The sequence below is a fragment of the Meleagris gallopavo genome, chromosome 7 (genome assembly GCF_000146605.3).
Source record: "Meleagris gallopavo isolate NT-WF06-2002-E0010 breed Aviagen turkey brand Nicholas breeding stock chromosome 7, Turkey_5.1, whole genome shotgun sequence".
Classification (NCBI taxonomy): domain Eukaryota; kingdom Metazoa; phylum Chordata; class Aves; order Galliformes; family Phasianidae; genus Meleagris; species Meleagris gallopavo.
In genome coordinates, this window is record NC_015017.2 from 14,933,191 (window position 1) to 14,946,805 (window position 13,615).

General features: G+C 35.4%; 1 protein-coding gene across 8 annotated transcripts in view; it reads right to left on the reverse strand.

The window, feature by feature from the left end:
* Positions 1-13,615, reverse strand: part of OSBPL6 (oxysterol binding protein like 6) — an 85,289-nt gene that overhangs the window by 20,472 nt on the left and 51,202 nt on the right. For 3 of the 8 annotated variants that reach the window (XM_010713557.3, XM_010713558.2, XM_010713562.3), the window contains 10 exons: positions 12,891-12,944; positions 12,111-12,224; positions 11,818-11,982; positions 11,180-11,312; positions 10,635-10,738; positions 9,623-9,715; positions 5,091-5,153; positions 4,846-4,920; positions 1,343-1,508; positions 261-391 (listed from right to left, as the gene is read on the reverse strand). In XM_010713557.3, the coding sequence (XP_010711859.1) occupies positions 261-391; positions 1,343-1,508; positions 4,846-4,920; positions 5,091-5,153; positions 9,623-9,715; positions 10,635-10,738; positions 11,180-11,312; positions 11,818-11,982; positions 12,111-12,224; positions 12,891-12,944 (1,098 nt within the window). The remainder of the gene's footprint in view (positions 1-260; positions 392-1,342; positions 1,509-4,845; positions 4,921-5,090; positions 5,154-9,622; positions 9,716-10,634; positions 10,739-11,179; positions 11,313-11,817; positions 11,983-12,110; positions 12,225-12,890; positions 12,945-13,615) is intronic. The other 5 variants (XM_019617090.1, XM_019617089.1, XM_019617092.1 and 2 more) reach the window with 5 other exon arrangements.

Below are 13,615 nucleotides of genomic sequence, written 5' to 3' on the forward strand. Positions count from 1 at the left end.
ATATATATATATGTGTGTGTGTGTGTGTGTGTATATATATATATATATATCTATATCTATCTATCTATCTATCTATGTATATATCCTCCATATGCACTGAGGTTGGACTTACATTCTCATGTCCACAACAGAATATTTGCCATAGTTCTGGTTAAGAACCTTGCTGTTCTCTTGGCTCCCTCTACCTCAGGGAATAGCCAAAACAAAGAAACAGTGCATCTGGCAAATTAGGTGAGCTTGTAATCAAATCAGGAACGTACCTGAGAAAGGGACTGTCTGAGGTGTGCTATTTGAGCATTGTGACCTGTAAGATCCTGTTCTGAGACGATCTGCTTAAGCTTCTCCTTCTCTATAGCTATACTGTTAAAGGCAGATTTCAAAAGAGAATGCACTAAGGAAAAAAAAAAAAAAAAGATAACAGGTGTATCCTCAGATATGGAAATACATATTTACATTTATTAAAATAGCAATAAAGACAGAGTGAGATTTCTATCCCACACATACAGAAACTTGAAACAGATCTTAATGAACTTCAAGTAACGTATATCCAAATTAATTACAAACACTTCTTAGAGTTGCAACGTATATACAGTATGTTCACACCTTATCTTATTCTTGATGCTGAGTGAATGAAAAAACGCATATTTGGAAAATCTGTGTCTGTTGCTCTTTTTTTTCCTTTGTTTGTTTATGTTTCAGAGTAATAAAATCTGAAGTTTGGCTAAGACTTAATATTGCATCAATAAGTAGGTTTACTTGGACTTCAAATAGACTTTTGATAATTTTTAAGTAGTATCATTTTTCCTGCGTTTTTTATGTAACACATAGCAAACTGATTGCAAATACTACTTAAAAGCCTTTTTCTACCTGGAGTAACTTTTTTTTTTTGTAATGCAATGATATTTCTAAAATATATTTTAGTAGTAAGCATTACCTTCCTTGCATCCATAGATGCAGAGAATATCTCACAAAAGTTTGCACCCAGAAAAGAAAAATCCCTGCAAAAGGTTATGCATTAGTAACATTTTGAATTGCCTTTTGGAAAAAATAAAACCAAATGTTTCCAATATCAGTCATGTATTTACAAGGTGCAAAAACAAGTTCAGATTTTTTCTAAAGGAAAGCCCTCATTTGAGGGTTTACCTTTCTCCATACTCACAACATCTATGCAAAATATATGAAGGATGATATATGTAATCTTTAAGTAAATCATCTGACCAGCTCAAAATTCTTTTCTGGAATCATCTAACACAGATGAACATCTTGGCCACGACAAAGTGAAGGCAATAATGAAGCACAACAGAAAAGCACAGTAAAGGAAAGGTTTGATGTTTCTAGTTACCTTTTTGTGCCATCAGGCAGAATTCTTCTTGAAGCTTCATGTACTCTGTAGAGCACTCCAGAGGATCTGTTACATGGCTTGGGGGGGTCTGGAACTCAATATCTGCACAAAGGTTGGGATTGGACGAATGCAGCCGAACCGGGGACATTGTAGCACTGAAGGGAACCTACAGCAGGAAACAGTAAAGATGTATTATTTAAGAAGAAAACCAACTTTTTAATTCTGCTGAAGCAAAATATAAATTATTCCTTCTGAAAAAAAAAAAAAGTGCTTGGTTGAAATGTGAAGAACAAGGAAAAAAGCATGTAACTTTTTACTCTCCTAAATCACAGCATAGTTGATGCAGAATTCCTTGCAGTTCTTGAAAACTTTCACTGAAACAGACAAAAATAGCCTAAGCTAATCGCTAGCAGTGGAATATTTTAATTCTAACATTAACAAAAACTGGTCATTCCCTAATGCTTAAAAGAAGACTAGAAAATTCAGCCACAACACATGCTTCTTTGCATTTTGTCATTGGAGAGTCCACATAGCATGAATCCATTTTTACAGTACCAACATGCAAGTTCCTTCACAGACCTAGAAATAGGATGCACTATTCTCAAATGTATCATGGAAAATTAATCTACCTAACAATGTGAAAACCACTGTTAAACTTTAAGTAGAAACCACTGTACATGCAACAATGAAAAGGGAAAATCATGTGGTCTTTCCATTTTCTATCTAAAAAAAACCAAAAATAAATCTCCACTTAATTTCATTTGAAGTACAAGAGCCGCAAATTAATGCAAAGAGATGCAGTTAAGTAAAATGCAGTAAAGATTTTCACTTATTACAGTTTTCACTTTTTTCCTTCTATACCTTTCAAATACAGTAAACAAAAATATACGCGCGTACCTTGTAACTTTTGTATATAAATATATCACGTGTACTGAATAGTTACCTATATGTTCCATAAGCAATATATGTATACTGCTTTACATATGTGACCTGTGTGCATGACGGTATGCTTTAATTTAACTATTTACATACATTTGTATAAAAATCCAGTCAAGAACCCAATTTTCAAAACTAAATGAAAGGGAAATGCATGCAGAGCTACATTTTTTTTTTTTTTTTACTTCAGTATTAAGCATTCTTAGACAAATTCAAGCTAATTTATTTTATGATATTGACCAAATGTATAAATCAAAAACTTCCACACTGCAGCCCAATGTAATTATTTAAATATGAAAAATGGAAGGAAAAAAAAAAGTGTCTTCTGAGATATGATTAAGAGTAGCAGATAAAACAAAAAGTCATATTACTAAGATACTTTTTTTTAATCAACAGATAAGTTATATTCTGCCATCAGTATCTGAAATTGGTACCTTGTTATTTGACTACATCAAAGAATAGTTCTATCAATCCCTTCCTATAACATTTGTCATCAATAACCATCTTAGGTTTCTCCTTTAAAATTCTACTGGACCTATTAATCACATCTTGAGCACATTCTGGCAATACCATTGTCAACCTTGCCCTTCAATTTTCATATACATATAGCACAGATTAACGGTTTCACAGCACCTAACCAGTGTAAACTTGATCCTCTTCTCTCATTGTTTTGATACCAACAAAGTAGATTTTTTTTTTTGGACTTAATTTTTGATTCATATCAAGAATTCCTTCTAGAGAATTGCTGCCTCATACCTCAGCTGGCAAGGCTGAAAAGCAGTGTTTTTTAGTGAGGTTTATTGAAAAAAAGACCATTTTATTTACAGTACGAAAGTATGTCCTAGAAACAGCATTCACATGCTCTACAATTACCATCACACTGCTTGCAAGAAATACACACGGACATGTCAGAAACAAGTAGCTGCTTCGCTGACTGCTTTAGAACCAAACATAATTAACTGTTGACTAATAAGAACTCTCCTCATCTGCATCTTGGAAGAGTTTCCAAGTTACTTTCCACAACCAATGGAAAAAAAAAAAAAAAATCAACACCAAACTCATTTTCTTGAACAACCAGCAGTCTAAGCAACACTGCCCATGAACCTCTCTTCCCTTTTTTTCTTCTTTCACTGTAGTGCTTTCTCCTTACACTCATGGTGGTCTGATGTTGCTTTGATTACCTATTAGTTTTTCTATCTTTTTAAGTACTTAGCTTCTTGATGCATCTCTCGAGTTTTTCTTTCTCATTCTTGAAGACATGATTTCAGTTACACCTTGTCCTGACTTTGATTTATTCCAAAGGCTGAAATAACACTCATTCATCGGCCTCTTCAGAACTGCATGCTCACGTAGAGACAGACTGTTCCCAGTACAGTGGGTTGTAACACAAGCCTTCCCCTTCTGCATTTTACCTGATGTAATTCTGTATCTTCCAGACTATAGAGACAGCAAACTGAGATGGGGTTTATTTCTCTGCTACAAACGCAGAGAAGATAAGATCACCCAATCAATAATTGACTGATATTCTGCATCTATACATGGCTTGAACTGATTACAAGGGGTTAAATTTAGAGAAGTTATTTTGGGAACTGGAGGAGCACTGATTTCTCTCAATTCTCAAGAGGACCTAATAGTAAATGAGGTTCATGGTTCTGGCCACAGGGCTCAAGTTATTCAGGCTTAAGCAGAAGCTACATCTGAGCTAGTGGATTTCAGCTATGGGTTGGAGCCGCACACCTTCAAAAACTTTAGCTTGATGTTAACTGCTTGAGCTGGGTAGAAGTATGTGTTAAAAGCTCACTTGATTCTTCAGTTGCCCAGAGTTCTTTTTTTCCTATATCTTTGTCTTCCTCATCCATTTCACTAATCCTTTGAGGGACTAATCTATCTTGTGCATTCCTAATAATTGCTTTCCTGACAAAGTAGCAGCTGAAGGTATATTTACAATGCTAATTTGGTTTCATAAATAGCATTTCCCACTCCCACTTATTTGCCTGCACATTGATTTCAGAGCTTCAAATTTTGTGTCAAAGGCTTGAAGTATTAGCAAAAATGAAAAACCGACACTAGCAATAGTAATATGACTTTTTTGGATCATGGAATGTAAACAAAGTACCTTAAAGGAAAAGGCTAATCTTACATTACTAAAAAAAAAAAACAAAACAAAACAGGAAGTGTCATCATTTCATGTTTTTTGTAGCAAATCTCATTTTCACTGCCTTGCTATAGACCGTTATCAGAATCTTTTAACAACATGTGATCATTTCGGTCCATTTTAAATAATACAGAGAGCATAACAAAGCTATTTTCAAACAGTGCAGGGCCTGAGTCTGTTCATCACTTGCACTTGCATAAAGGAAGAGGGACATTACCATGAAAACAAGCTCAGATGCACAGTTGTGACACCCACTTGTGTCAGGCCTGATCACTTCTAAGTGACTCAGCTCAGAATGGGTAGCATGGACACCTCCATAAAGTGCAAGAACCAGCTTCATAAGCTTAGTACGCATTCAAGTTACACAGCTCCCCATCTTTCAAGCTATGCCTTGATTTTTAAATCCACTCACTGTTGTAGCCACTGCTGCTGCTAGTCTCTGCCGGCGTCGTGTTGTGCTGAACTGGCCCTTCGGTGCCGGCCCTTCCTGACAGTGAATGCAAGAAGAGAAGGAAGTAGAGAAAGAGAAGGGGAGAGATGATGGACACAGGAAGATGAAAGGTGATCAGAAAAGGGAGAGGGAGAGTCTTTAAGTGGATTTCAATTTTGTTAACTCTTACGTCCTACACATTTTGAGAACATATGATATGTTCTCACCTGTGTATGCCAGAGACTTATATAGCTAGGTACTTCGCTAACGTTATCTCCAGAAGAGTTGGACTGCAGTGGACAAAAAAAAGAAAAAATAATTCTATTAGCTTTGCTGTTCAGAGTCATAATGCAATTATGGAATAAAAAAAAACAAAATGGATGCTATGGAGTGGAAGAAAACAAAACAAAAGCTCCTTTACTTGACCATCTAGAAGATGAATTCTGAAAGAGATGACTTTGCATTTGTGGAAGTGCACTAACTGTGCTTACTGAAGATGTATGCATCTCAATAGTAAAACATGTGAGTGCGTACATTATAGGGAGCTTCCTTACGTAAATACTCCTGTGCACATTCCTGGCATTTGTCTGTCCGTCCTTGGGTTTATGTGTTCATTTTCCCCACATACCATCCTTCTGTGTTCTGTAAGATCCCATTTCTCATTCTATACGTTACTAAAGGCTTGGCTTTCAAAGCAATTCAAAATCTCAGACAGAGTAGCACAAATGAAGACTAAGTGTTCCAACAACTGCATTTTTGCATGCCTAACATGTGGCTTCATCCTGCATAACTTCATTTTTACATTACTTATAACAGAATCCATCATGGTGCATCAAAGTTGTGTACATGCTGCATGAAGTCTGCATGATGCAGAATAGCTCCACACCTACCACAAAGCCCTTCTACTTAATGGCTAACGTAATGTTTTGAAATATTTGGATGAATTTATAACACTAAAAAAGCCACCTTATTATTATAGAAAAACATTTTCAATTCCTCTACATTCTTCTTAATCTATACATGCATTTATAGCCATTTCAGTGTTTTAAATTCATATACATTTTTCTTTTTCTGAAAGCAACTTGAGTTCACAGAAATAGCAATGGTACTCAGACACAAGGACATCATGATTAAGAACATTATAATGTAGTTTATTAGCTGAAGTCCTCGTCTCTTGAGCCTGCAACACTCCCTTTCTTGTAGGATTGGTGCATCTGAGAAAGGCCATATCCTCCATCCTCTGGTTGATACAATTGGTAGTGCTATTGACCACGTAGGAGTCGCCTAATAATGGCAGTAAGAGAAGCTTTGCACCTTTTATTTTGTTGTTAAAAACATGCAGATAATTTCTAAAACAGAGACTAGCAACTACATTAAAGAAGAGGCTGCATCATATGCAGAATTTAAAGCTTTGTGCTCTCCAGAAGTATGTCTATATTTTGAATAAAAGTTTTGAAGACTATTACTATTTAACTAATAGAGACATATAAATTTATACATACATGTACAGAAAGATGCACAAATGTATATATTAAGCACTCAAAACTGCAAGATTCTGAATGCAGGTATACATTACTAAAATTCAAACAATGAGTTCCACAGAAGCACCACCCCCAAACACAATATTAAGTCAGATAACTATCTGAGTTACAATTAACAACATGTCACTAAGTACTTATTTAAGGGAAAAAAATAAACCAGGTTTAATTCATGAGCTGGAAGCCTCAGCAGAGCAAGATGACTTTTCAGATCATTCTGTACTAAAGAGTACTAAATAAATTCTCCTTCCTTCTTCCTTTGAATAAGTCTTGGAACTGTACTTCTCTGAGCACTGAATGAAATTATATCAATGATAGTTCATTTTGTTGCTGTTCAGTAGTATTTTTTTCTTCCTTTTAAGATCTTTAGACAATCATGAGAATGTAAAATTGTTCTTTAACCAAAGAAAGTCAGTTTTTGTACAAAAGAATGAATGCAGACTGATTAACTTGTAGATTACTTTAAGACATTTTAAAAATAGACTTTTAAAAAATAAAATAAACCTCTTTATATAAGCAATCCTTCTTCAGAGAAACAATCCAAGTATTTTTCTCCTGAGTAAAAGCTTGTAAAGTAAGCTATTAATTCAGCAAAACTAAACCCCCAATTCTAAAAAACACATATGTACATGCCATGATTAATTTCTCTCAGTGAAGCAACCCCACTTTTATCGGGGAATTAACCACAGTAAGCGAAGTTAAGTGCATACAGGACTGGTATACTTAAATGGCAAATAAATGTTTCTAAGAAACAAAGCAAGTAGACAAACTTGTCCTCACAATAAGAAGTACTTTTAAAGCTCTTCATACATCTTGCACTCATATTCCAGGAATGTGTTAGCAGAAACACAACAGCTATCTTACTAACTCATTTTGAGTACAATAGACACTAGATAGGGGAATTTTCTCACTGCATCTTACACAGTGGTCACAGAGCTAACTAAAATTACAGCATTGTTCCCTGCTATTTGTGAACAGAACACCTCATTTTCATGCTCTCTGGCTCTCAATCTCATACTGCAGAAGGTCCTTTTATGGTAATTAATAATTCCTTATTCTACAATCAATTGGTGCGTGTATTTCAAATGGAATTAATAGTCCATCTAGCTGGAAGTAGTATGTTATTATTAGTATTATCCCAAAAAACTAATGATACGTATGGAAGAAGGGAGAAAGGAAAAGGACAACCAGTTTTTTTTTTTGCATCAAATCTTTCAACTATTTAATAGCAAATCATGTGTACTGTCCATGAAGAAATGATCACAAATTAGATAGTGATTCAAAGAAGTGGAAAATAGATTATAAAGTTGGAGTAATCTTGAAAAAATTACCTATATGGAATGAAGCTAGAAAAAATGGTTAATATAAAAACACCGCAGGAGACCAAGCTTAAAAAAAAAACAACTTCAATTTGTGAGGAAATCCAGTGGAATAGCAGCATGAGCAAATTATGATTAACACAAGAGCCAGAACGAGACCATCTTCCACAGATCACAGCTTTAGACCATTCCTGGGACAGAACAGTCCTCGGAATTAGAAAGAGTATGCCAATCAAGTTAGTTAAGATATTGGAACAGCCAAAAAAAAAAAATCTTCATTTTGCATATAATTTAGAATTATTTTGTTGTTCCTGTTTCACTGCAAATTAATTTGTAAATCAGTCATAAATCATTTAATGCTTTGCTCTAATAAAGTAAGCTTTTTATTTTCCAGCCTTACACTTGTCAGGAGTCAAAACTGCCCCACGTTAAGCAAAGTTCACTATTTCCTCAGCAACAATAGACCGAAGTAGAGCTGTGCTATGCATACAAACTCTCAGAGGAATCTGCGAAGTGACCCATATCACCAACAGCGTCCTGAGAATCAGGTGCCAAACTGAGTCTCCCACAGGAAGCCCATCACAGTGTCACTTTGACAGGGCACAGGCAACTCAGGAATAGCTCACAATTCCCCTAGATCATCATGTATTGTTGCCTTTATAATTTTTACTACTTTTTTTTTTTTTACTGATAGAAATTTCTTTAGGCCACTGTGGTATGAAAGAACATGGGTTTTGCCTCTGCCTTTCCAACAAATGCTTGCATCCATTTTCCTGGTATTTTTAGTAGCCTACCATTATTCAGCAACAAGGAAACACAGTGATCTTTCACATGCAGGTAATAGAGTATGACATCAACCACCAAAATTCCCTTGTTAATAAAGCTTTTTACACCTAACAGATATTTCATTGTTTAACATGTTGTCCTTAATTTAGAATAACAGGTAGAAAGAAAAGTCATCTACTACAGCTGCAATCAAAGTTACTTTTCTTAGTCTTCCTTCCTTAAGATTGTCAGTCTTAAATGAGTCACAGAGAACTTCTTACTGTGTCTCTGAGTCACAGAAATTCCTTATTATGTCTCTGAGGGACATATCAAAGGTTTTAGAAGTCTGCATGAATTTCAAGGAATCTAAATTAATCAGAAGTTGCTGACGTGTATTTATTCCAGAGCAGACAGCACAGTGGTAATTGTTAGTTCCTGAAGTCTGTAAAGTACAGTCTTCATTAACATTCAGTTATAAAAAATAAAGCAGTTTTTGGATTAGGCTTCAAAACACACAGCTATTTCTGACAAAACACAGTAAGATTCCCTGGATCTAGGAGTGACATAGGGTTTCTATGCTTATTTCTGTGCTTTTACTTTTCAGATCTAAGGCAGGATTATGTCAATTGTTTTTTTTTCCATATAATTTATTCTTTGGTTTAATTCAATTTGCTCCCATAGTAGCCTGTTTCATAAGATAGAGCTTTTGAAAATACTTCTCACTGGTAACATTCCTAATGTAGTTTTTGACAAAGGCAACTGGCGTGTTCAGTATTCCATTCATGTTTTCTGCTCTTTAGTTCGATGTCACCTGCTCAACAGTTCCTCTCTTCTAGTTTAAATCAAATACCAGTATCCCAGTGCGCTGCATGCAAATCATCTTATTTGCACCTAAACTGACTAGTGTTCAGCCTCTCTTCCTTTCCCTAGATGGCAATGTTTTCATGTGAGTGAAAGTAAAATCAATACATTTTTCACTATCTTGTCTAGTTTTAAACAACCAACTGAGATTTAATTTGCATCATCAGGAACATAAGAGACAGTACATTGAATTCCTACTTTCAGTTAGTATATCAGTTCATGCTTAAAAGTTAATCTGAAAGTACAGTGAAAAGGAAAACATTGTGGATTCAGTACCTGAAGTTGAATTTTTGCATCTTTGCTGACACTTTTTGTTCTCCATCGTCTTGTGACCCGCTTGTCTTTCTTTGAAATATCTACACAGTTAGCCTACATTACACAAATAGTTAAAAGCAACAAGGTACTATTAAGTTGACACACAATACAGACAGTACACCAAGTTAGTAAAGAATTGTAGTGTTAGACATTGATAAATTAGAAAGCGAAGAAAAGAATGCTGCTGCCATGACCTGCAACTACAGCAATGACCAGCTGTAGACACCTATGCCCCTACTATAAAAAAAAAAGCGTTCAACTTATTTAGCAGAACAATTGGTATATTGTCTTCATAGCGCACAACATTTAGGAACAAATTTTGAAATCCTCATGGATTTCAATTTTGTCACTATGAGAGAAATGCTCAGCTCTTCCTGAAATGGTAAGTCTCCTCATTGGAACTAGTCTTTTCAACACAAAAACACCACTGGGAGACTTCAATAGTCAAGTGGCCTGAGTGAAAGAGGAAGAAAGTATTTAAAAATCTGCAGTTGCTTTCTTGTGGTCAAGAGGAAAACTCACCCTGAATTGGGAAATCCAGTCCAGTGCTTGGGACCTTTGTGACTATGCTCTCTTTTCTAGAACGTAAAATGTCCTCCCATCTTGAGGGTTTGAAACTGCACTCCTTAAAAACTTAAAATAGTATCTTACTGAGCACAATAACAGCTCCTTAAATATTATTTCAGTGTGTACATATAATTCTATTGTAATGGTTCTTAGTTCTGCTTTTGCAAATGGACTTGATTAATTGATCCTTCCTATTTAACTCAAATAATCTTAATACGTCTTATCCATTTACACACTAAACATTATTAAACATGATTAAGATAAACATGATTAAGATAAGCCTTTCATCTAAGAGTTAATACAATTTCAGAAAATCAATTTTAAGTTAATAGAGAGCATATTTACAGTACCTTTAATGCAACCAACAAATGCTTCAACATGATTATTTATTATCAAACAGAATTACCTGCATGTCTGTGAAATTTGGTGCAGACTGAGTTCTCTGTAGTATTTCTAAATTTTGAAGAAGTTTACTGAGTTCCACAAGGTTTGACTGACAATGAGCAAGATCTAAAACATATTAAAAAAAAAAAGATTAGGTGCTTCAGCTATTTTCTTTGCCGTAATGTTCACCACTGGCATTTTATTGTAATACAAAAGTCAAATGCCTCAGATCCAATAGTAAAGCATCTAAGTAGTAGCCTTATTGTCAGAGATGCTGAGCACTTGTTATTTCTACGGCAGTCAGCAACAAGATTGGACCTTAAAACTTAAGCATACTTTAATAATGATATCCATTAAGATAATACATATTTTTAAAAAATTTTTCAAAGCAACATCATAACACTAATTAAGAGGGAAGTTCCTACTACAAGCATCTGATTTATTACCTAAACAGCTCTCTCATAGGCATGTAAAGATGCTACTTAACCACTTCCATTGACTGTATGTTATTTCTTACCAACAAGACATTTTGCTAAAAGGGCAAGGCACAAAATGGTAAAGACTAACCTTCTGCACATCTGTCCATCTCTTCTGAGTCCTGCAACCAGGCTGCTACTTTACTCTGCCCAGTAGTGCAGGTTGCAGGAAGGCTGTTACTGCAAGGTATAGGAGATTGCCATGGGAAGCTATTTTGTTGTACCTAAGGTATAATAAAATGCTTACACTTATTGTTGCATGTGTTGCTCAGTCAATGTAATCACCATATTTCTTTGGAATAAAACAAAAAAAATAAAGCAGACATTGTGATTTCAGTGACATCTGTGATTTGGCTAAGTAGTTGCCCATGACACAGGTATCTCTGCACAGTATGTTGGAGAGTCAAACCAAGGACGTCACAAACTATGTTTGCTAAACATCACTTAGAAAAGTTGTTGTTAAAGAGGAAGAAAACTACAGAATAACAGACAGATTTATCTCAGATGCAAAAAGCGAGTGCAAATTCTTCTGAAGGCAATGAGTTCTTTGCACAATCTTTACAGCAACCCATTAATGAAAGCTACAGTACTCCCAGCTTTTTGCCGGCCATCAGTTCCTCCAGTGAAAACTCCTCTCTACTGGCACTCCAAGCAGAGCCCATTGAAATTCAGGCTTGCCCATGAACAAGTCCAGCAGGCATGAGTTTTCAACAAAAGGACACAACGTACCTTTCCATCTGGTACATTAGCAGCTGGTGAAGACTCTGTAGTAGAGGCTGAGGGGAATATATGGAAGCTAGCATCTCTTGGAGATCTCACTATCTCATTCTGACGGTACAACCGGTGGTGGCGTAATTTTGAAACCCATGCATCAAATGTATCCTGGGACTTCACCTACAAAGTAACTCATTATAAAGAAACATTCAAAATAACACACTTTCCCCCACAGCAGATTTTTCCTAATTACTATTACATATTTCCACTGTGGATGAAAAGAGAATACATATTTGCATCACTTTTACCTTCAGATGATAAATGTGTTCTTCTGTATCAAGATCTATTCTGCGAGCCTTCTTCTTAATGGACATAACTGATAAGCCTACATCAATGCTTCCATGTACTTTGCCCTTCTGTATCTGAAATGAAAAAGCAGAGTACGAAATTGGTAGTCCCATGTATTTCACTATATTTAAGAGCAAAATATCTGGTGCTGAAATGTTTTCCTTTTTTAGGAATATCTTAGTATAAAGATGCATAAAAGTTAAAGCCTGTATTCAAACTAAAAAATTTAAAAAGAGAAAAATATCTCACAACTGCAGAACCAACTCCAAATGAAAAGTGTGGTGGTTCACACTAGCATGTAACTACAGGTTAAGTGAGAAGCTGAGAAAATTAGCACTTAGCTCCCTGCTGTTACAGCTTGATGGTTATTGGTATCTAATTTAATACTACCCCTTATATCTTGAGTGCATCATAATCACTTCTCTGTCCTATCCACATATCTCAAAATAATCAGCTCTCTCTGACACCAAAATTAAAAAGGTAGAACACACGCTCAGGCTAATCTTTCAAACATCTTCATTAAATAAACTAAATAATACATCTATTTTTACAAAAGTAATAAAAGGTAGAATCTGGGGGAATATAACTCAACCTAAACCTTACATGCTTTCCATACACAAATCTCTCTTTGAATCGATCTTTCATGTGTACACTTGTGATAAAGGTGTCGAGTATGAGAATGAGCCTCTAGCAGGTTGAATTCTAACACAAATTTTAAAACAGTCTTCAACTTTACTTACATCAATTGGTGACTTTGAATACTTTAATAGTCCATTATCCAGGACGAAAAACCTCTGAAAGTGGAAAAAAAAGAATTTTTTTTTCTTAATGATCAGATGCAACTTAAACTCTGCATAATAATTTATCTGCAAAAGAAAATAACTTTGTAACAATTAAGGACTGTTTACAGGTTGGAAAGAGAGCACAAGTATGGTAGCAAATAATTTTGTTTTCCCCTTCTTTGATAACAATTATCTTTTAAGTGTGAAAACCTAGATCCTGTTTCCAACAGTATGCTCTACGTTGAACTTAAGGAACCTTAATAATTGAGGATATTTTTTCTGTTTTTCAGCCAATTCAATAAGGTCTACTAGAAAGACAACATAGGTTGAAAGAGGTAAGTCTTTTTCTTTGTTTCCCTCCTGTTTTCTTCCCAAATAAAATGGTCGTGTTTCAACATAACTGCTTGTCCTCCCTATCCAGAAGCTGAAAAGCTTTTCCTAGTGCAAGATGTACCCTGGAAAGAAGACCCACAGATGGATATTCCTGTGGTCTCCTGGATATCCAGCTGGGAAGTGATGCAGGCTGTGAGACATGGCTCTACCATCCAAAACTTTGCACTCACAGCAGACCTTTGTACAGTGAAGTAAAGATGAAGCTGTGATTCATGCTCCTTATACTTTTATTAGATGCAAGCTAGTTGTGTTAGTACAAGTGGAAATATTACAGCATTACCAGCAACGTA